Source organism: Parasteatoda tepidariorum, chromosome 11 (genome assembly GCF_982258835.1).
Source record: "Parasteatoda tepidariorum strain Cologne lab strain chromosome 11, Ptep-v5.0, whole genome shotgun sequence".
In the NCBI taxonomy this organism is placed as follows: domain Eukaryota; kingdom Metazoa; phylum Arthropoda; class Arachnida; order Araneae; family Theridiidae; genus Parasteatoda; species Parasteatoda tepidariorum.
Window position 1 is genome coordinate 81820064 of NC_141765.1, and position 25700 is coordinate 81845763.

The window sequence follows — 25700 nt, forward strand, 5'->3', positions numbered from 1 at the left end:
TCGTCCTTTTCGGCAATTTTTTTTTTCCTATTCATTAGACCAGATAGTCGACAGCCTACTTATATGCATACTATTTCGTGTAATTTTTAAGGACCATTTAGCTGATACAGCACTCTAAGTTCTTTGATACAGCGCTCCTCCATCAAAGCGTGGGCGGTTATGAGCGTTTTAAAAAAAAAACTATAGAAAGAGAAGAAGGCAGGCAGCCAATTTTCATTATCAAAACGGGATAAATTTCATGACAGGAAATGTGCATTGTTCTACTATTTGTGAATATTGTTTCAGGAAAAATAATTTCAATAAGATTGCTTGAAAATGATATAACAATTATAGGGAATATACTCCAAGGAATAATTTTGCAAAATTTTTCGTACTATTTTTGTTACGATGAGCATTTTTACTTAAGCATTTGAGCCTTTTTACATTTTGACTTAACAAATATCAAAAGATTTATTTTAACAATTAATCTCACAAATAAGCCTAGTAGGAGACATCTCTTAATCTGATATGAAACATCGTGGAAAAATTCTGAAATTTATTTGTAGAGCACGAGGTAAAATATTTGAATTCAAATGTTGCACTTTATTACTTATAACGTTTTATAAGACAACTCTAATACTGAAGAGATAGTGAAAAAACTGCATTACTAAAAGAAAGTACTAAAACAAATTAGCTAAAACTTTGAATTTAATAGTTCACAAAAGAAGAAAGTTTGAAAAAACGAATTCTGAAACAGAAAAAATAAAATTAAAAATATTTTTGATTTAAATTATTTTTAGCTTATTGAAATAAATCAAAATCAAAATAAAATTTTTTAAAAAATGAACTATAAATAGCATTGAATTGAAATACAATAATGAGCTTCCGTCTGCTAAGCCAAAACTTGTTTTTATAAATGTGAAAAGTGCATAGGGATTGTAAATTTCATAAATGCTTCGTAAGTTTTCTTAATTTTTAAAAAAAATTGCCTTTTATACAGAAAATATCTTTTAAACTAGTTTCAGTGTATCTACGTTTTCTTAAAGTTAAAATTTGATTGAATCGATTAGATGGATTTGATGATCAAAAGTACAAGAAAAGTTTAAGAATAAAATAGTTGCAATAAATTAATAGAAAGAAATGTGTACTTAATATTAGTATTTACATTCTATAATACACATGCATATTTCAAATTATTTTACATTAGAAACATTTAGCGAAATATTCAGGAAATTTTTGTAAAGAATAAATTAGACATTGCCTTATGACTTAATGTCTTTGTCTCTGCAAAATTTAATCATACCTTTATTAAAACTGTCACTTCAGTTATTAATCTTAATGGATTTTTTTTACAAACGTACAAATATAATCAAAATAAAAATTTCAGATCGGAAAAAAAAAATTATGAAGGGCAATTATTCTATAATAAAGAATAAATTTCATTTAAATAAAAAAATTGTGACAATTATACATAACCGAAAATAAAGGTATCAGTTATAACTTATACTTTAATTTAAATATGCTATACTAATTTACTAAGTTTATGATTCACAAATAAAAAGATAGTGGAGCTTTTTGAAGTTTGTTTTCATTGAATTATTGAAGAAAGCTTATCAAAAAAATTTATTAAGAATAAATAAAAAAATCATGTCAAAGAATTATTCATTGAAAAAAAATAATAAAACAGTAGGAGACAAAATATATCGCATTAAATGAAAACAGGCCTCTACTTTATGACGTCACTAGAAAGTAATAACTACTAGTCTTCTCTAGGACTTCAAAACTCAAACTAAGCAACTATTACAGAAGTAGTCTCTTAAAGCGTATTGATAAAATTTAATTGATAACATTAATAAAGTTTAAAATTCTAAACAATTCATTTTTAACTACTATTATATTTTACTTTAAAAAAAGACATTATAAAAGTAAATATGAAAGTATGAAATATAATTGATTTCATGTATTATGAATTTTAATGAATTACAATGGTGAAATGAAAATGAAAACATGCTGCAATTTTGAAAATGTTGCTAATTGTAAATCATTAAAGATTTTATTGAAAAATTTTATGCGGCAATTCAGGAGAGTCAATAAGTGTTGCAAGGAAATGATGCTACACATTTAAATGATGCTGAATTTAAAGCTGATTTTCAAAATTATATATTTCAATATTTTAAAGTGAAAAATAAATTCATTGCTTATTTCCTGAGAAATATTTTATTCCTTTGCTTATATAAACTGTGGGGACAAGTGAAATAATGTATAAAACAATATTTTAGTCATATAAAATTTGAATTGAAAAAACTAACAATCTTACTTTTATGATTTTGCTTAAATGCATTCTTAAAGACACTTTCCTCCAAAAACAAAATATGCATAAATACCATGAGAGCTGGTTTTTGTGAGAATGACCCATATTTAAATTATTTTATCAAGAACTCATAATTTACTTGTATTTAAACTTATGTTTGAATTTTTTTTAATTCAATTTACATATAATTTCATTGATAAAGTCGAAATAAAATAACAAAAATACTTTTCGTTGCAAAACTCAAGGATATTAGTTCGTAATAGAAAAACAAAACAAAAGAAAAAAAGAAAACTTTTAATCAGTCCCAAGATGAATGATTCTGCCAAGAGAAGACAAAGAATCCTTTTTGACATCACATAAATAACAAGTGTTTCTTTTTTCATTTTCAAAAATGTAAATTAAAGGAAGAAATTTCGCGCTATAGTTTAAATCCAATTTTATTTTAAAATGGATTATCTCAATTAGTTGTGTGTAAATTTATTTACCTCATTTTTTTCTTCTGTTACTTCAACGGGTCCCTCGCTTTCAATCTTAACGACTTTCTTCTTTGTTTTTTTAATTTTTTTTACTTCCGTATCCTCAGACATGTTTCAAAACTACTGACACAAGAAATGATAACTTTCTCTTTAGTGGTTATATTTATAGAACGTATTTAGATCGGACGCCAAATGTCGCCAACACATTCAAACATAAAACTTCAAAAGATGGATGGTATTACTCAAGAACATTGATCTTACAACTTATATTTTCAAGAATGGTGTCAGTATAAAGTTTTAAAAAGGTGCATAGAAGATCTGTTTATAAATATTAAGATAAGCATCTGTTCTGAAATATCAAGGGGACGATCTTTATTCTGAATGTTAAGGTTAATATCTGTTTTTGACTATTTAAATAAAACATTTTGCATCGTATATTTTCAAGTATAATGTCAATATTAATTTCATAACATGTTAAGTTTTAAAAAAAAATGCATTGAAGAAACGTTTTTAAATATCAATAGAAGGATCTGTTCTTGAATAAATGTTAAAGATAGAATCAGTTCTTAAATTTTGGGAAATATTTTAAATATATATATATATTTTTTAAAGTCAAGGGAAACATTTTTTTTCACTCATTTTACTTGAGTATTGGCAAATAAAACGTTATTTGCCAGGATTTTTCTGGAATATTATATACTTGGGATCAGATAGTATTTTTAACAGTTTCCAAAGGTTGGAGCTAAAAATAATTGCTAAAATAAGTGGAAAGTACATTTGACAAGCATACTGCAGACTCTGAGGTTGACTAATTTTCTGTTAAGTGAATCTCGAACAAATTTTGTATCAAACCCGACCTTCTCTTGTATTTCCTTTCAGTTTTGCTCGTCAGATCCTAATTATGTCCTTAGTTGAAAACACCGGTTTATTTTATAACCTTGAGTAAGTAACGTCGTTTTAGTTTGACCCTGTGTAAAAGAATATTCCATTTAACTCTATAACCAACCAATCCACAAAACATTAGAGATGTTTAGCATAAATTAATATCAAAATTTAACACCTAAAACTTTTTAAGAAATGCATACTTTTTTTAAATTTTAAGTTTGATGGCAGTACCATTTAAAGATTTGGTGTTTGGTATATATGTTCAGTTTATCAACTGGGGAAATAAGTCTAATGTCAGTTCTACACTTAAAAAAAAATGGCTGTTTGAAAATTGGCCGTTAATTTATACTGTCAGTTCACTACTTTGAGAAAAACTCCCAGCATCTGGAATTGTAACGTGCTTAAGAATTAGTAGAGTAGATTGTTAATTTATGCAGTTATTAGATAAATCTTCTTAACACAATTCGGGGGTATACAACTTTATCCAATGGGGTTTCAGCTTTAAACTACAGAGGCAAAGGTATCGGATTCAAAGCCAGAGTAAAGAAAATTTGGCAGTTTTTCATTTCTCCGTCGATAAACTGTCTAATGCAAAGTCACCGGCACAAGTATCTTTAACTGTATTTTTTTAACCTTTTTAAAAGACTATCATCTGAGAAAAATAAAATCGCTGAATTTGCTTAGGCTAGCAAAAGTAAAGTTTTTCGTACCATCACTACATTGGTGGCTACTGAAAATAAACATGCAACTCTTTCACTCCTCGACAGATGGCAGCACAACATTGTATCGCCCCGTTCTATGGTTCGCCTTGATTCGACAAACATATTGTCTGAAAATTACCTGTTTCAAGTATTAAAATTAGTAATTAAAGCTTGTGACAAGTTAAAATGACTAATAATTTATTATTGCCATACTGTGGAGTTAATAACTACTGTGAAGATTGCAAAATGAACTTAAAACTTACTATTAAATTTGTGCTGTCATTTAATGTGTTTTTTTTAACTCCCTATAAATTAATCAGAGTGGGATGGCGTCTAAAATCAAAGTAACAGAACCTATAGTCTAGCAGTTGGGAGATGAGCTCTGGAGCTAACAGAAAGCAACATTAAGGAGAACTCATCTCGTGACTGCTTGACAGTAATGAGCTAAAGAACACTATTTGTGTAAACAGTATATCTGTCATCCTACCTTTCCTGTTAAAACTTTATTTATTTATTTTTTTAGTAAATTCTGCTGTTTAAAATGTGAAATAAATGATAAATGATTTTTTATAAATACACTCAAATGTAATTTCTTCCAGTGTTCATTAAAAATCTGACTCATAGGATGATCTGTGACCATCAGCCTTAATATATATATTTAGAATCATTGTCAAAAATAAAGTCGAATTATTATACACATTAAGAAATCGATATTTGCAATAATTGCTCTATTAAAATCCAACGAATCATATTTAAGAAGTGGGATTAAACTTATAAATATTTATTTAATTTTTGAACGAAACTTGAAACTAATTGTCAACTCTCAGCTAATGTCTGTTTTCTGGAGTTATCAAACAAGTGTTTTAATCTCGTCTTCCTCACTAATGAAGTTCAGTGTCTAAGGCACTAATGTGTTATTGTGAAGAATTAGTATTCGATCCTTGGCAGAATCTTGAAGCCTACCAAGCTTTAAACCAATAAATATCAGGTTGTCTGGGAGTCGGTCGGTTAATATTCTGAACCACATTGCCACCTTCCTGTTGTTGGTAGCTAAACTGTGAAGCCTTAACCTCCATGACCCTCTGGGCACAGATGGGGCTGTAGTGGGATTGTTTTTTCCGATTTTTCAGACTTCGCTAACGTTTTTGTTTTCTTCTGGAATAAATATTTTACTATTCTAGGATAATGTGTAAATTTTGAACTTAAACAATGAAGTGAAACACTTCAAATTCTACTTGTAAGCGATATTTCGATTTCTAGAAATGAATAATTTTAAGATTCGATTTATATTAATTGAAAGTTCATTATCTATTCTTTTGTATAATAGATATTTTTATATTTCATATTTATTCCTACATCAATTGGATATTCAGGTTTTTCTCATGTTTTGCGAATAATCTTTTATCTATATATTGTTATAGATATTTCTTATGTTTTAACTATATACTGTAAGAGATATTTCTATATCTACATTTCAATAAATATCATTTCGATTGCGAAAGATTTTTTTCCTAAAGCGTATGTTTTAAATTTATTGTACGATAATTTGAAAAAAATAAGCATAATTAAAAATGTGTGCGAAATAAATTTTTATTCGAATAATTTATTTAATTCGAATTAATTTAAGTTTATTAATAAAATTAATTACTCTTAAAGGTAGGAACCCATACTTTTAAACGTCGTCATGCGACGCTAGGGGTGCTTACCTATTATAAATTGCTTCTTCGTGTGTGACATAGGGAACAGCATTTTCGGCCATGAATCCCTAATGTGACCTAACTCCCCTAGAAGCTTGTCGCAACTATACATAATGTTTTTCAATGTGCACATTTCAGCTTAAAAAGTGTTTTTAAAAAAATGTAGGAGGAATAGCCAAATTAGACAAGATCAACTAAATAAGAAGAGCAATAAAATGTCTAAATTATTGAGAGAAAATGGTCATCGGTGTGTATTTTAATTTAGATATGTTTAAAAAAAGCTTTAACAAAATGGGAACAATATTTTCAGAAAATGGCTTTTGATGCCGTTTTTCAAATTACTCTTATTTTTTAAAACATTTTACTGATCAACTCAAACAAATTCGTCAAGCATAAATCACCTTCAACATATTCTTAAAGTCTTTATTCAACAAAATAAAAAAGTTTGAAATTATTTTTAGATTTTTTTTCCGTCAACAACAAAAGGGGGATAAATCCTTAAGATGTTTTTTAAAAATGATCTTCTAATAAATAGGCATTGAGAAATAAAAGGTTTCTAAAAAAAAAACTTTCATTGATTTGTTTTTATTTTGTTAGTCAATAAGATTGTCTGAAAATTTACATTTGTAATATTTTCAGTTATCCCTCAATCCGGGACATTGCTCCATAATGATTATTTTAGGTGAAGTGATGAAACTCGCCTAAAATATAAAAATATAGTTGAAACTTAATTAAATAACCATTCAATTTCTCAATTTAACAATATATTTGTAAATACCAGCATACATACATTAACATCATCAATAATGTATGTTAAAAACGAAAACCTTCTAAAATGCATGTTTTAAATTTATTGTACGATAATTTGAAAAAAATAAGTATAATTTAATAATTCAAAAAAGTTTATTTAATTCGAAAAATATACTTTAATCGAATTAATTTAAGTTTGTTAATAAAATTCATTACTATTAAAAACACACTTGAATATGTTTTAAATTTAACAAACACAGTGTTACTAATCATCAGAGGAACACAAATACTTTTAATTTAATGTATTTAATAATTGATTAGATTTTTTAAAAATGTGATCTGATTATTTATTTGCATTTTGACGGATTTGACAGATTTAACCATCATTTAACGATGACGTTTCCCCAGTTTTAACTTCAGTATATTAAAGCGTACTTTAATTAACTAAAGGCTAAAAATAATTTAGATTACAAATTTATATTTATTGATTGATTTAAATAAATAAATATAAATTCGTAACCTAATCTTATTATTGATTTAATTTTGTGATCAAAAGATCCATTTTAAATCTGAGCAATCATTTTTAATCATTAACTGAAAGAAAATTATTAGAATATTCTGCTAATTATTTTTTATTTATTATTTTTCTTTACTCATTTTTTTCTCCTTTCTGTTGGGTTTTTTTTTAAATAAATTTTTTAAAAAAAATTCCAAATTGGTTTGATATTGAAAATTTAGGTTCACTCTTTAACATTGAAAATGCACATTTTGTGCTGAGTTGATTTTATTATATAAGCGTTTTGACTCGCGTCCATTTTCTAAAACAGGCACTTTGAGCATTACATAGTTTTTTACCGCACGTGTTCCTTTATCCACACACGTGTCCATTTTTTTAAATATACATTTCAACCTATGTCCATTTTGAAAAAGTCGCATTTTGTGCCAAAATAAACGGAGGATGTTAAATGAAATAAAGCGAGATAAAGCGCCAACTGTGTATATTTCGCCCCCTCACTTGTCAAAGCCGTCGTCGGGAGCCTTAAAAGGATGTCAACTAGGATTCCGCGTTCACTAAACTCAATGAAACTGCAATATGCTTATGGAATAGAAAAAGGGAGAACTAATATTTACACTATTAAATAATATTTTTCGATGAGTATTAAAATCTAGCAAACATGCTTGTCAGTTCATTTTTTCAAATTAACTTTTTTCTTACTGAAATTAATTATTTTATTTATTTCTAACCTACTTTTAATATAGATACATGAAATAAATTTTTCACGATATGACTTATTGTATTTTATTCCGAAACTCAGACTCAATGAAATTGCAGTATGCTTATGGAATAGGAAAAGGGAGAACTAATATTTACACTATTAAATAATATTTTTCGATGAGTATTAAAATCTAGCAAACATGTTTGTCAGTTCATTTTTTGAAATTAACTTTTTTCTTACTGAAATTAATTATTTTATTTATTTCTAACCTGTTTTTAACATAGATACATGAAATAAATTTTTCACGATATGACTTATTGTATTTTATTCCGAAACTCATCAGACTCAATGAAATTGCAGTATGCTTATGGAATAGGAAAAGGGAGAACTAATATTTACACTATTAAATAATATTTTTCGATGAGTATTAAAATCTAGCAAACATGTTTGTCAGTTCATTTTTTGAAATTAACTTTTTTCTTACTGAAATTAATTATTTTATTTATTTCTAACCTGTTTTTAACATAGATACATGAAATAAATTTTTCACGATATGACTTATTGTATTTTATTCCGAAACTCAGACTCAATGAAATTGCAGTATGCTTATGGAATAGGAAAAGGGAGAACTAATATTTACACTATTAAATAATATTTTTCGATGAGTATTAAAATCTAGCAAACATGTTTGTCAGTTCATTTTTTGAAATTAACTTTTTTCTTACTGAAATTAATTATTTTATTTATTTCTAACCTGTTTTTAACATAGATACATGAAATAAATTTTTCACGATATGACTTATTGTATTTTATTCCGAAACTCAGACTCAATGAAATTGCAGTATGCTTATGGAATAGGAAAAGGGAGAACTAATATTTACACTATTAAATAATATTTTTCGATGAGTATTAAAATCTAGCAAACATGTTTGTCAGTTCATTTTTTGAAATTAACTTTTTTCTTACTGAAATTAATTATTTTATTTATTTCTAACCTGTTTTTAACATAGATACATGAAATAAATTTTTCACGATATGACTTATTGTATTTTATTCCGAAACTCATCAGACTCAATGAAATTGCAGTATGCTTATGGAATAGGAAAAGGGAGAACTAATATTTACACTATTAAATAATATTTTTCGATGGGTATTAAAATCTAACAAACATGTTTGTCAGTTCAGTGTTAAACGACAATAATGTTTAAAAGATTATATCTAAAGTACAAAATTTTAGCCAATCGGTATTAAATTAAAAATCAGTGTAATAAATAAATAAATAGCAGAAATTATATTTTTCGGAAATTAGTTGACTCGCTGCTATGAAGCAAAAATTATAAATAGATACTTCCCACACACATAAAAATTTTCAGTTGCATGCTTCATATTGATTTCGCTTTTTATGTTTATTTTTGTCATTCTTAAACTTCAACTTAATAAGCTTAATTAATAGTTAACTAGATTAGCAAAATGAGCCATTTATTTCAATTTGGTTTCTGTTTCTTTAAACAGTCTTTCTGTCTATAATTAATAAAAATTTATATTGTTTTTAAGTGATCATGAATTATTTTTTCTTTTTGGAGGGGGGGGGAGAAAAAAAACTCAATTATGGTTAGGATCCATTTCAACTAAAGCAGTGCTTCGTTTTTAAAATGAGTGGCTTCAAATCATCCTTTTAATATATATATATATATATATATATATATATATATATATATATATATATATATAAATTTTTTTTTAAAGTCAAATTTCCAAATTACTCGCACGGAGTGAAATGTTTGATATAAATTCGAAATAAAAATTTCTAAATATTATTGGTAGATATGGAATTCATCAATTTATTTTGCATATTTTATAATGCAAGACGTAAAACAATACCAATTATTTATTAAATAAATAAAATAGTTTATTTTCTGCGAAAACCTTTCTTTCAAAGAACTTTTGAAGCGCGAAAAAAATTCATGAAATGCTTTATTAAAAATATAAATAAATAAATAAATAAAATAAATTAAAAAAATTAATAAATAAGTAAAAAAACTGACTTTGTGAAACTGTTTCTCTTACTTTACCTAACAGTACTTATAACTTTAAATGAAACTCTACAGATGGCAATACCAGTCATATAATAAAACTTTTACTTCCACTTCCGAAAGTGGCACCATCTATTAAAGTTATTGTAGGCTCATTTAATTGTGATAATCAGTACTTTATTTTAAAAATTCTGAAAAAAATTATTATTTATTAGAGAAAAAAGTCACAGAAATAGAATTAAGTTAGAAAATCAAATGTTTCATAATGCTATTTTTTTCCTTCAATATAAATAAATTCTTAAAACAAAAGAATAAATTTCACGTAGTTTCTCATTCAGTAAATAAAAGAAAATAATTTCTTGATTTGGTTCTTGGCTCAAAAAATTGATACATGGTATTTATGTCTTGCTCTTTCAATAAAAATTTTAAAATAATGTGTTGACCAACGTTGGCCATTTTAATTACATTTTAGTAACGATGAAACGAAATTCAAAACAATGAATAATATTTAATAAAATTAAAGAAACTTCATTAAAATGAATCACTTTGAATACGATACAACAAAAAACTTGCAATATCTTAAACAACGTCCTACAAAAATATTTTCGTCATTTTACTTATTCTACGACCGATTTACTTTTAAACTTTTTCTTCACAATACGAAAAGGGCTCTCGATATAAACTACATTACTATAAATATATACAAACATGTGGTTTAAATAAAATATTCGAAAACTAATAATTTTGAATAAATTAATTTTCCTGATTAATATTGAAAAATTTCGATTCAAAAAACTTCAACTTCGAAAATATTGTTCACAAATTACTTTTTATATTAACAGTAAAAATATATTAGTGACTAAAAATATTTGTTCAACAATAATGCATACCGTCGAGGGGGGGGGGGGGCACGTGCTCCCTCAATAATTAATTTTTAAAAACTTAAAAATTTTTCTAAAGCTATTATTTCTTTTAAAAAAATGCCAGTAAAAACTATTTTTAATTTAATATAAATTATTAATTCGATAACTTATCTAATTAATTCTATATTTAGCACTTTCCTGCATGAGGTATCTCAAAAGCAATTTAATTATTTTCAAAAAATTATTTTGATTATTACTAAATAATTTCAGCATTAGCTTATAATAGTTGTTACGAACTATTTAGTTTAATTTAAGCTCTATATAATTACTTAAATTCAAGTATTTTTTATTAACATAGTGCAATAATTTTTAAACATACTATTTACATTTTGTAAGTGTTGAAAGTTTTTATTAATGTTTCACCTCATTTATGTCTTATAGCATTTAATAACTTCTGGATTGTTTAGAACTCTGATTATATTCTTCATGTTCCAAGCATAAATTTCTAGGTATAATTTGATAGATAATTAATATTTTTATAATTTTTAACCAATAAGTTCTATTTCCATTCGAAATGTTCTTTTTTCATTACTGAAGAATTTTAAATCTAGTTTATGAATTTTTGTTTGTTTCAAAAGAATGAGTTCTAAACTGTTTAATTGATTGTCAAATAAATTTTGAAAACCTAGCACCAAGCTTGAAAGAATGGATTGCACTAAATGCATTAAAATGTAAGAAAGTGTCACACTATTGCATTAAGGAAAAATTTTATTCTTTAACACTTTAAGGGAATCTCATATCAAGGAATTGCACTGTTAAATTATAAATAAAGTAAATTAAGATGGATCTAATTTACTCATAATCTTCCGGATACTAGTTAAAAACGAACTAAATCTGTAAAAACTTTATAACGTTTTGGGCACTCAGAGCAAAGTGATCATATCACTAATTTCAAACCGAGATTAAATTTATTTATACTACTCTTTTTATTAAAAATATATTTTGTGACAATTACGATTGGAGTGTATTAGAGTTTGTACTATTTTTCATGAAAATTAAAATGGAATATAATTTCTATAAGAAGAATTTAAAAAAGTTATATTTATTTAAAGAAAGTAAATATTAAAAAAATATGTAGGAATAACGAGTTTAAAAAACCAATTTAATAAAAAAATTTAAATTATTGTTTAAAAGTGCCCTTTGGAATAGAGAAAAATCGAATTTTTATACTATCACCCCTTAAAAAAAAGGATTGTATACAATCCTAGATGTATACGTCTATCTTAACCTTGACAGAACGATGTTATATATATAAAAAAATTTGCCATGGCTTTTTTTTTAATTTCAAGAAATTAAACATGAAAATTCAGACATGGTCATTGTTTTAGGCTATGCTCTGCATGTATTATAAAAATCCTTCATGTTCCACGAAAATTTTTAATTATTGCCTGTAGGATAGCTATTAACTCCTGTGTTAATTACAGAAAATTATTCTTAAAACTAAAGTCATTTATTAAACTTTTTCTGTGTATTTCATTTAGAGTTTTATTTTAATACATATATTCTGAAAAATAAACAAAAGAAAACTTAAAAAAAAAAAAAAAAACATGTCCCCTTAAAAATTTCTTTCACGCTACGCCTATGATGATGCATTTATAATTATTGTTACATCTTCAGCATCTTTCACGATTTTTCAAGCTCTAAATATGTCAATGAATGTTTCATCTGATTTTGAATTTTATTTTAGTTTACTTAAACTGTGGCGTGATGCAGTGTTAGGATACTCAGGGCAAATTAAGATTAAATACTCCTAAAAAGGTATAAATAAATAGTCTAAAAGATCATAAATAAACTGGGGGAAAAAAAGACAATTTAGTTATTTATTAATTTATTTTTTCAACAAAAAGACCTAAATTCATTTTTTATGAATATAAATGAAATTTATTCAAGAGAAAAAATATATTACTGGTAAAAAAAAAGTATTCTTAATTTTTTTTTCATAAATGCTAAATTTAAATTTTAAAGATATAAAAGTTGACTATAAAATGTATGCAGTTGCAAGAAACTAAGTGACTTTATTAGGTGGGCCTTGTTAGTGTGATAAAATCCTGGTTGTTCCGTATTATGTGAAAGCAGTTAATAAACGGTTTCTCTTACAGTTACCATCTTATTTATGCCTATTGTACTGTTTTGTTTGAATATGGTAAAATAACAATTAAATTTAATAACAATAAAACGTTATTTAGCCATTTTTTCCGAGAAATTCTAACGATGTACCTAAAACGATGATATATTAACCAAATTAAACAATCATTTTTGTTTTTTAAAAAAAAATATATTATTCGATCACTTTAAGGTATTTAAAGTTTCATTCACTTTTCTCACTTTAAACTTATATTTTAACGAAGTTTTGAATACATAAGTTAATTTATGTATGTAATTTATGCGTTTTTCCGTAATTTAATAATTTAAAAGGATATTATCAAAATATAACTAACTTCGGATGTCCTATGGTTAATAACGCATAATTCTCTTATTTGATTTCGATATATGGGATGTAGTGCAGGTCGACCCGATAGTAATTATAAACGACATAACTTATTTTGCATTTTCAATAATATTTTTTTTAAAAATAACTTTTTACTAAGCGATCAACAAAAACTGCAAAGTGATATATAAAATTTGTTTCATGCATGCTCTTAAAACTTTTGCATTAGAGTTGTTTTTATCAAAATTACTGTAATTGAAGTTTCCAATGTAAATAATTTGTATTCAGGCATATTATCGAACACTTTAAGTCAGGGTTATGGAGGTGCATCATGACAAAAATACTAATAAAAAATTTCTACAAGAATTTAATATTAATTTATTATAATAGTTTTTTTTTTTTTTTTTTTATAACGAGGAGATGAAAAGTTTTTGACTTACAAAGTGGTTGGTGATTTTAAAAAAGATTAGGATCCTACGGTTTAAGAATTATCAGAAGATAATATATAAGATAATATATAAAAGATATAAAATAATAAAATATATGCTTATTTATCGGCCCGACATTACCACCTAAATTATACAGGTATTTTTCTTTTACGCTTTTTAACATTAAATACAACGAAATAAAAATTAATTTCAAATATCTCATTATTCAGAACAAATTAGAGTTTTATGGAAGAAAATTATAATCTCTGACCCACACACATTTATATATAAAACGCCCATACTTTTCAAAACTAAATTATTTTATAGGATTTAGCGTAAAAAACTACATAAGAAACAATGACACGCTTGCCTAAACTACAATGTAAATAAGAATAAATAAACAACTGAGCTTCTTATACTTAAAATTATAATAATTTCTAAACTGTTAATCCCTTTGAGTAGGGATTGAATTCATCTAATTCCGTGAAAGGGGAAAAAAAGAGATCTAAAACTATGCCTTGCTTGTCTGGATAACAATATTTTAGTTCGCCCCCTCCCCCTTCAAACAGCCTCAATATCTCTCATCCCTTTCTAGTTAGATTAAATTTAAATATTGTTTCCTATTTAATTCAAATTATATTATTTATTTATTAGTTATTACAGCTATTATACTAACTGATAAATAATTATAATTATTATATTATTATTTATATAGACTAATTTATCAGAAACTAATTACTAAGTATATTAGCTATTATAATATTATTTATTAATTGGTTATAGGTTGGGTCAATGATAAATAATAACAAATACATTAAAAAAAAATTGTGTACAGTCGGCAAAAAAAAAGATATCATCCAGAATAACTTTCGTTCTAATGATCGGATTTTCACGAACTAAGTGTCAATCAGACTGATTCCTGGGGTTAACCTCAAATAAGCTAATTAATTAGTGCTAACTAACAATTAAGATACGAAATGAAACACAAAAACGTACTTTCTCTGTATAAACATTTAACATATATATATATATATATATATATATATATATATATATATATATATATATATATATATATATATATATATATATATATATATATATATATATATATATATATATATATATATATATATAAATATATAAATATATATATATATATATATATATATATATATATATATATATATATATATATATGCGATTCCAATCTGCACTGCAGCAGCACCACCCCACTTTTTGCAAAACGCTCAGACGGAGCGGTTGTTTCATATCTCTTGTTATTTTATTTTTTTTATTTATTAAATTTGTTTATTATAAATGCGTTATGATTCCTATTATACCTGACGCCAGCCACCACATATATATGTAACATAAAAAGCTTCAATTAATCTTTTTATGTTATCCTAATTAATTATTCTAACCGAAATACTTTCTCACACTTTTAAAAGCCACATCCTGTTCTTAAATCTATTTTCGGCTCAAGTATGCATTTAATTAAAAGCAGGACATTTTTCCCTTTGTTCTCTGTGGGAAACGCTCGATCTATTTCATATACCAATAGCAACTACTAAGATTTCCCTCTTTCCCTAAATTAAGACATTTTACGGATTTTACTTTGTAAGATTTTCCCTAACATATAACCGAGGAGCGCAACTTTTCATGTTCACTTTTACACACTCTCATGACTGCTCTGTCTAAAAATTAATAAATAAATTTTGTACCCTCCTTCCCGGCCTAAGACCTGTTTTAATCCTTCCACTCGGCAACTTTTATATATATATATATATATATATATATATATATATATATATATATATATATATATATATATATAAATTACACAAAAGTTTCCTTACAATAGCATTGAAATTTTGCAGTTTAATTAAAAGCAAAATATTTTTCCAACTCAAGAAAATTTCTAAAAGCCAAGAAAATTGATATATTGGTTTTTATTTTTTAAAAATGCTGTATGAGCTAATAAATAAAATTTATAAATAATATATTACATAATTCAAACAACTTAAATTCTTTCAACATAATATTTGAACAAAGGTAAAAGATTTTTTCGTCAAAAATTCAATATTATTGTCTAAATTCCAAACATTTTACGTTTTTTTAGTTATAAGCCGTTCAAATATTACATAAGCATATAAAGAGGGAGAGGTTTTATGATCTGCTTATTTTTTCTGACAAATGGGAAGGAGAATATTAGCAATACTTACGTAAGACATTAAATTTTAAAATTAAATTATATATAACAAAAAGGTTTTGGGAAAATTAAATTTGTGAAAATTTCAATTTTTAAGAAAAGTTAAATTTGGGGGAAAGGAAAAAAACGCCTCAAAGAGTTTAAAAATTTTGCAAAATATTTTTTTATGAAATAAACTTTTCAGCATAAATTTTATTTTATGCAAATTTATCTATTCTACTTACATTTAATTAATCAATTTTTCTTCAAATTAGATTAGTGCAATTAAAACTAATTAATCGACCAAAAAAAAATAAGGGAACGTTGCGAATTTTTTTGAGAGAGGGTTTGTGATTTGCTTATTTTCGTTTATAAAGGGGGAGGGGAGTATCATAAAAGAACCAAAAAAATGCTTAAGTAATATATGAACGGCCTTTAAAAAGAATAAGTTCAGGCTGTAAAGTAAAGTAGTAAAGTATAAGTTAATAAAACAACACCCCCCCCCTTTTTTTTTTTTTTTTTTTGTAATGGTAAAATACAAAATGGTGTCTTAGTAATTCCATTCTTCTATAGATATTGAATAATAATTAGGACCATAAAAGAAAATGTTTCCTAACATCTTTTACTTTTGGCCAACAACCTTTTTCTTTTTTCTTTCTTTCTTCATTTTCGACCTCTCAATCTGGAAAACGCATTGCTCCAAATAATAATTATAAAACTTCCTTTCAATCATGTTTGACCCGTACGTCATTGAAGTTTGATCTAATATCAATTCAGTGCTTCCCAGAGGTCATAAATTTCGAGGAAATAGAGTCAACAAAAAAGAACCAGTGAAGTGGACCTCGTCTTTCTGAAAGTGAATCCTTACCTTCTTCAACAGAAGAAAAAATTGCCCTGCTGAAAAGCTAATTCTTTATTTCCTGCGATCTCGGATTTGGCTTTCAAAATAATATCTTCATAACAAACCTGTAACCCCTGACCAGTGACGTGTCTAAGGGGGGCGAGAGGAGACATATGTCCCCGGGCGCAAACTTCGATGGGTGCCAAATTTATGAAAAATCATTTTTTTAAAAATTAAAATAAAATGTTTTGCTCTTTTAAATATCCCCTGTTTCATTTGCTAATTGTTGGCCCTATAACTTTTTCAAAAAATGTCTTTCCATTTATCAAAAAATTGAAGACAATGACCATTAATATTATAGTTTACTTTTCACGTAGGGCTTTTATTTTATTTTTTTTAATTATTTTTTTTAATATTTTTTACTAATTGGCAATATAATGAGTAATAAATGTCGTTAGAAAAAACGAAAAATCAATAAACGCACTCAAAAACATCTAAGTGAAATAAAAACTACATTTATGAAGTCAACGAGCAACATTGTCATAAAAAACATTATGTAAAGCTGCAAAATCTTATTTCATGTAAAATTTTTAAAAAAGGAGAAAAAAGAATGCCAGCTTCGTTTGATTCACATTATCATAACTTAAAACGGTTTCGAGGAAACTTAAAAGGGGATGACAAAAAATGAGCGCTATGAATCATTTTAAGACCAGAAAGAAATAACACAATGAGTTACAGTAAAAATAGTTTTTTCATTTATTAGATATTTTTTAATCCACTTTACAATCCTTAACCAAACTTTGTATATAATTATTGTAAGATAATGAGTCAATTCAGTACCTTACATAAATTCCTTTTCATCACAATTATAATTTTCCATATCTTAAATTAAAATAAAATTAATGATTATAAATTCCCGAATGCATTTTCCCAATAGTACTTTTGTTCATATTATAATTTTAAATTTTTTGTGATAAGTCTAAGTTAGGGCGCACTTATAAATCATGTGAAAGTGGGGCATCAAAGTTTATGCCGTCATAATCTGCCGTCTGTTCCATTTCAATGGATTTGATTAAGTAGTACAGTATTTCCCAAAGTGTGGTTGGTATGCGCACCCCTTGGGGTACGGGAACAGTTTAGCGGGAGTACGCGTTCTTATGCGAAATATCTTGCAACAAACAACGAAAATTTCAAAAAATTTTATTTAAAAACAAAGCTAGTCATGAAAATTTACAATTACGTATTTTTCTGTTGACTATTTTTTACAGATTTAACAGTTAATAATTAGTGGTGTCACAGCCAGTAGTGATTTTCAGCTTTGTGCTATTTTTTTGTAGTAAAAAATACGTTCATTTTTTTAATAAGCGGTACACAGCGTTATAAAAAGTTTAGAAAGAGTACACAAAAGTCATAAGTTTCGGAAACACTGACGTAGTGGAAAGCATCTTTTTTTTTTTTTTGCTCATTTATTTATGTATTCATTTATTTATTCATTCATTTTTGGGTAATAAAATCGGCATAAATTTTTACATCCTGATTAAAATCAGAAAGGCACCTAATAAAGGTTAACCCGACTGTCACCCCCCCCCCCGAATGAAAGGACAGAATTACACTTGGCATACTCATTTTTAATTATAAATAAAATTGTAAATTTTTTTTAATCCTTTACAGGGTTATTTTTTCTAGTAATATTTTGTTAAAATATTTTTTGGGATTGAGATTGAATTATAAAAGAATTTCATTTAACTTATTTCCTAATTTTAATTTAAATCTTTAGACAATTTTTTGGTGGAAAGGTGTGTGGGATTTTCAACATTTTACCAACAGTAAAGGATTGACTTAAAACTTCTGTACTCATAAATAACCAAATTTATAAAGTCTGCGTTTATAACTACAATAAACTCAATGATAAATGATTAAATGAACGAAAGCGTAACACATAAGGAAAATAGTTCCCCAGTATTGATTTCCCTTTTTAACCCCACGATGTTACCCATATTTATGTAAACAACCCCCCCCCCCCACACACACACGTTTTTTTAACTTTCTGAAGTTAGGTGGCCGCGATGAAAACCATAAGTGGAAAAATGCCTGCCTTCGCATAGATATTTAAAAATTAATGAAGTTGGTTATAAATATATTTATCACGGTTTTAGAAATATTTAAGCTATAGTAACGCTTAACCCTTTACTTTACCCTTTAAGCTATAGCTTAATACGAGGAGGGCATATATGCCCCCCTGTCCCTTGCGTTACCTCTTATGAAAAGAAATCCTGTTTCTAATTCAAAATAATGTGATTTTCTGACAAAAGTGTTTAATTTTCTGATAAAGAATTTTGCAAAAAAACTAGTTGTGTTTTTGAATTTAATATATAATATCCGCATATTATATTAATGTATGAATGAAAGTAAAGGAAAAAATAAATTTCGTAAGTTTCTACTTTAGTTAAATGCATAGTCTCCACTTTAAAATACAAGTCTTTACCACTATAAAATACAAATACAAGTTTCCACTGTAGTTTAGTTTACATAGACAGGCCCAATTTTTGAGGGGGATGAAATTAAATTACACAATCAAAATAGTATTCTAAATTTCGCACATGAGAAAAAATTTTTTTTAATGTACTAAGTACTTGCAAAAAAATTATCTTTTTTTTCTCTCTTTCTTGTTTCTAGATTTAAGAAATTTAAATCGATGACGATTAAAATTTTCTTTATTTGTTAGAAATATTAAGGGAAACTTGAGATTGCTAATTACTGAGGGGGACACAGCCCCCATTACACCAACGACGCTCATGCTATGAGAAAATAATTTTGTAGAAGTAAATAACATGAGTAACAACAATCGAGGTTATTTTAAAGATTTAAATTCTTACATTTTTTATGATCAAGAATTTTATTAAAAATATTTGTATTATCGAGTTTAATATATAATACTTGTGTAATATATTAATTTATAAAAGACAATATAGAATAACAAGAGAATAGTTTTGATTGGAATAATATGAATAACATTAACAAAAATTGTTTTTAAAGTGATATTTGTTACATTTTTTTCCGATTTAGAATTTTATAAAAAATATTTGTATTCTTGAATTTAGTTTACAATATTTGCTTGATATTTTAAAATATGAAAGAAAATAGAGACAAAAATAATTTTTTTTCGGGTTATCTCTTAATTACTAAGATTGTCATGCATTTTTCAATTATATATAAGAAAAAATTTTTGCAGTCAGTAACATAAGTTACAACGATAAAGTTTATTTTTGAAATTTAATTTGAAAAAAGAAAAACCCTACCTCCGCTTATGATGAATAGCCTTCATTCAACTGGTGACTTGAATAAGTTTGTAAAGAAGCGACAAAATATTGCGCAATGCTTAACCACGCACCACCTGCTACTTTCAATATTACAGGAACATTTAGAATACAATTATTGTTTTACATAACAAACTCAATCATTTAACAGGATGAAATAAACGAAGAAAACATCATTAAATTTACAATAACTTTAAAATTTTCTCTACGCCTACTCACTCTGATTTCTTGTGATGTAATTTTAGCCTGCGGAAAGATTTTTCTAATAACATCATGAAATTTATTTTCTAACCATTCTTATTTATTGTGACTCATTTGAGTAATTTGAATAAAAAGAAAAACTAACTCATGTTCAAATGGGAAAAACTTTGGTGATGCTGCCATCTATTGAAAATTATTAAAATAAAATAACACTAAAAGGATTAAGACTATCTACTGGCAAATCTTAAACTTATGATTAACAGATATTTAAAATTAAAAAATAAGAGTAAAGTAACATAGAAAAATAATACATTTTATAGAAAATATATTTTATTTTAAAGCATAAATGTATATTTTCTATATTAAAGTTTGACATATTTCAGTTTGACACATTATTTGACACATAGCACCTAAGTTTTTAAAAAATAAATCATCCATTTATTTTATTTCATTCATTTTTCCTGAAATTAGACACAAGAGAAATTTATATTTTATTTTTGATGTATTTTAAAGTCTGATTTTCAACAAATGTAGATTGACAATCTAAGATTTCCAAATACGGATATTTGACGAAAAGATTAATCGCTGTCTCAAGGACATTCTTATGAAAACACTCTTGTTTCTTAAACATTGGTCGGTCATATGATTCCGCCGCCTACACGTTCTTCAAATTTTTCCGATTTTAAACCCTAGCATGACAGACTATTTAAAAAGTTGCATAAAATTCATCTAAAAGAAGAAAAAAATGTTTTTAAAAAAATTACGTTTTATAGTAAGCAATAAATTCAATCAAGATACACAATCAAAATTTCAGAAATCCTTTCCTGTAATTTAAATCGATTTAAATATATACCTATTAAGTTTCTTATACCTCAAATGAAAATATTTGAGAAAGTATAAAAAAATATATAATCTAGAAAGTCTCAAGTATTTTTAAATCTTAAAAATTAGTATTAATTATTATTATTGAAAATTAATATTATTTATTAATTTTCAATTCATAAAGGATGTTTTTCTTTTATTTCAATAATAAATTAATTTTTTCCTAAATAATAAAATGGAATATCATTCTTTTAAAAAGAAAATATGATATTTCGAATAATATATTGAAAAGATTATGAAAATTACCGGCATTTTTAATTATTGCATTAGTATTTCCTATTGTGTTTCTCAAATCAAAATAAAATTCTTTAATAAAGAAATATGTTTCCTTAAAAACCGTTTACAATATTTATAACAGTTCTTTTTAGTTTTCATTTTTAAGTAAACCATAATTCAGATTTTCTTTAATTTATTTATTGATTTTCGGTTTTATTTTATCTTATTCAAATTCATAACTAGACTAAAAATTTAAGAACATGAATAAAAAATTTAACTGTGGGACATAAAAACTAATTTAAGATTATTAATGATAAAACGATGAAAAATCTTTCTTTCTCTGAATAAATATCTGTATCTTAATAAATAGTCTTTTACATGTTAATACATTCACAGTTGCCTTAAGAAATTTTATTTATAAAATTGAGTTTCCGCCGTAAGAAGGTTGATTAGTTAGGGTTTCGTGGCCGGAAAAAAAAACTACTGCCCTACTATATGCAATGTTAATAAATAAAAAAATAATAGAGTAAAAATTCAAAATTTAAATAAAAACAAATGTTATGCCGTTGTTTTTAAGTTAATTTATTTCTTTTTTTCCCCATTAATTTAAGTTGTTTTGATTTTATCAATTTATTTCAATTATAGTTGCTTTTTCTGAAATATTATAACGAATTTTTATGGATAAAATTTATCTAGTTTGATTTTAAAAAAACCAATTCCTATGTTCTATATTATATTAATTCTAAAAAATATCAGTGTCCGTAAATAAAAGTAATAGTAATTAAAAATTTATTTTATGAAAATATTATTTTTATAAAAATATTTATTTTATAAAAATTTGTTTATAAAAAGTGCAAATTGAAGACAAAAATAAATTAAAATAAGACAAAATTATTTTACATCTTATAGTTATACGGAATATTAAATAATTTTTTGTCCTTGTTGTCCATGGTAATGCGTCATAAGAAAGTTTTGTAAATTGATAAATATTTTTTTACATTCTCTTTATCAAACTCATTTTAACTCTCTATTTCAAAGGTAATTTGAATAATAATAATTACGTTAGATTAATTTTAAATAATTTCTTCTTTATGGCCCTAAATCGGGCTCAGACCATCATTATGAATTTGGGCTGTTTACGACATTATAAAGTTGGGCTAAATGTATACGTCGGCTGTATCTAACACAGGACCTCATTATAATTTTTTAAATCTAAAGTTAGCTTTCTTAGTTATTTACTTCTGTTTATTTAGAGTGTACTTCTTTTATATCAAAAATAATTGGACCATGCGAGAAAATCATTTCTTTTTTAAATTGTTAGTTATAAATTTTAGAACTCGCAATTGCAATATCGCAATCAAATATTAATCATGAGTTGTACTTTAATATGTTTGTGAGCGTTTTCTAAACAACAATAACAATTTTTTTAATGTTCAGAATAAAATTTAAAAAAAAAATGAAATTAATTAAAAATGTTTGCCGAATCTTGTAATTCACTAACAAAACAAAATTTTCGTGAAGGCGTAAAAACGCCTAAATTGGAAACTCAAAAATCCGTTGGAATTAAGCACCAGTCGTAATTTTTGTTTACTTTGTTAAAAGTGAGATGATGTTTTTTCCTTGTACTAAATAAATAATGTAAAATAATCTACATTAAGTGTCCTCTTCCTTCGTCGTCTTGGATGTTAAGTTAAGTTTTTGATTTTTCGTTTTATCAATGTATTTTTGATCTTAACAAATATTATTCCACAGTACTAGATTTTTCAAAAGAGAAGAAAGGAAGAGGAAAGGAAAAAAAAAGTGAGAAATAAAGACGTCGCTTTATCAGATTTAGAGAAATAGCGCTAGATGAAAAGCAACAAAATTATTATCTTTAGTAATTTTGTGAGAGTAATTTTCTATTCACAATTGTGTTATTTTATATTATTCTTTATTATTTACTTCAAATATAGCTTAAACTGATAAAAAGAATTTTAATATTACTGAGAAATTCGTTTAACATTAAAAACAAAGATATTCATCACAACTCAAAAAACGTACAATTGGCTACTTTAGAAGAAATGCTGAAAACAAACTGAATGATTTAGAAGAAATGCTTAAATTTCCCCGTTCTTCGACTTCTTTAAATGAATTTCAAGAGACTTTTGAACCGGTGATCGATGCAGAATCACCCCAGATCTTAACATTTTAGTTGTGATTTCCAGAAAACCATATTTTTCAACTTAAGTCATGTATTCCCATAAAAAGACTTGTACTGTGGAGGCTCAGGAGATAGAGCTTTCGCCTTTCAATGAGACGAACCGGGTTTAAATCCCAACGATGGCTGGTTGATACGAATTGCCCACCTGGATCGCACTGACCACAGTGCTGACGTAAAAATATCCTCTGTGGTAGACGGATCATGGGTTAGAGTCACCTTGCCATCGGGCTAACCACGGGATGTTTTCATGGTTTTCCTCTCCATATAATGCAAATGCAGGTTAGTTCTATCAAAAAGTCTTCCACGAAGGCAAATTTCTCCCAATACATGATCCAGGAATTCCCTTGTCTTCTGGATTGGGTTCAAAATTGCAAGGCAACAGAATTGGCCATTAGTAGTCGCAAATCCAAAATTGGGTCGGCATATCAACGACGGTCATAAAATAAAATATAAAATTAAAATAATAAAAATTCTTCTCGTTGAAGCATAATATCAGTTAAACTTTAATAAGGTATTAAACTGAACCTTATTATCGTTCAAGTAAAATAATAGTATCATGATATTACTTCTTAAATGGCCTACTTTTTGTGAAAGTAAAGAACAATCTTTTAATGGCTGCACAAAGATTGAACAATATTACAGTTAAAAATTTTTGGCTTTATATTAGCGTATATCCTATTGAAAAATTCTAAAAGTGTAGAAACTATTTATCCGATTTCAATTTTACTTTAATGAGAGTGTAGGATTTTATTATTGGTATTTTTAAATGTTGCACCAAATTTGAACAATATTATGGTTCAACCCGATTCAAATTTTCTTGCAGTGTAAAAACTACCCATCCGATTTCGATTATAATTTTATGAGATTATGGAATTTTGCTATGATTTTTAATGATCCTCAAATTGTGTAAAAATTAATTCTTGTAGTTAATAGGTCTCATATAAATTCTGTCAGGAAAAGAAAACTTACTTCTTGACAGAAGGAACATCTCGGCTTTATTTGTTCAGCATAATGCCTTTCACAATAAAGTTTTCTGTCTTTAACACAATGTGTGAGATCGACTAGTAATTCATCACAGATACAACAAACAAAACAAGCAGGATGCCACGACACAGATTCACCAAATTTTGGAGCAATTACAGCCACATCACCTTTCAGCATAGTACCTCGACATTTAGCACATTCCTTCAACAAAAAAAAGAAATTTTAAAATATTATTAAAAAAATAAAAAACTTTTTTGATTCATTTAATCCAAACCCTTTGTAAGTTTCAGCGCTATTTAACGGCTATTGCGGCAAGATGCGGCTATTAATTTTCAATAATGATTTAATAACTCCTAAAAATATTATGCGAATGATACCCCCATTATATGTATTTTGAAGTTACTTCCACCTTTTTTGGAAAACTCATCGATTCAAACATTTTCTTATCGACTTCAGAGCATCCTTGTCCTTTTAGCAGATATCCGTTTTCGGTTTCGGAGCAGAAACTCTTCGACTGAACTCATGGAAACTCGTCGATTCAAATTTGGAAACGATTCTTCTTCGATTCAAACGTCTGGGTTTTTTTCTTAATGACTTCAACATCCTTAAACCTTGACCCCGCAGCAAATTTCTTGGTTTCGGAGAAGAAACAACATTTAAAATCTCTTTTTTGGAAAAATCTTCGATTCAAACGTTTGAATTTTCTTATTATTTTCTTAATGACTTCAATATACTTAAACCTTGTTCCTTTAGTATATTGTTTTGATTTCAGAGCAGAAATAACTTTTAAATTCTTTTTTTTTCTCGGAAAACTCTTTGATTCAAACGTTTGAATTTTCCAATTACTTTAAACATCGTTAAATCTTCCTTCAGGATAGTTTTCGGTTCCGGAGAAGACACAACTTTTAAAGCCCTCATTTAGAAAACTCTTCATTTGGGTTTTCTTAAAAATTTCAAACCTTGTTCCTTAAATCCTTAAACCTTGTTTCTTTAGCAAATTGTTTTAGTTTCGGAACAGAAACAATATTTAAAGCCCTCTT

At 26.2% G+C, this 25700-nt stretch overlaps 1 protein-coding gene across 7 annotated transcripts in view; it reads right to left on the reverse strand.

Annotated features, from left to right (window-relative positions):
* Positions 1 to 25700, reverse strand: part of LOC107437443 (four and a half LIM domains protein 2) — a 93494-nt gene that overhangs the window by 24442 nt on the left and 43352 nt on the right. For 4 of the 7 annotated variants that reach the window (XM_021147608.4, XM_071187841.2, XM_071187839.2 and 1 more), the window contains one exon: positions 24646 to 24861. In XM_021147608.4, coding sequence (XP_021003267.1) covers positions 24646 to 24861 — 216 coding nt within the window. Of the gene's footprint in view, positions 1 to 2775; positions 7090 to 20159; positions 20509 to 24645; positions 24862 to 25700 lie in introns of those variants that run through there. The other 3 variants (XM_087154706.1, XM_087154707.1, XM_087154705.1) reach the window with 3 other exon arrangements.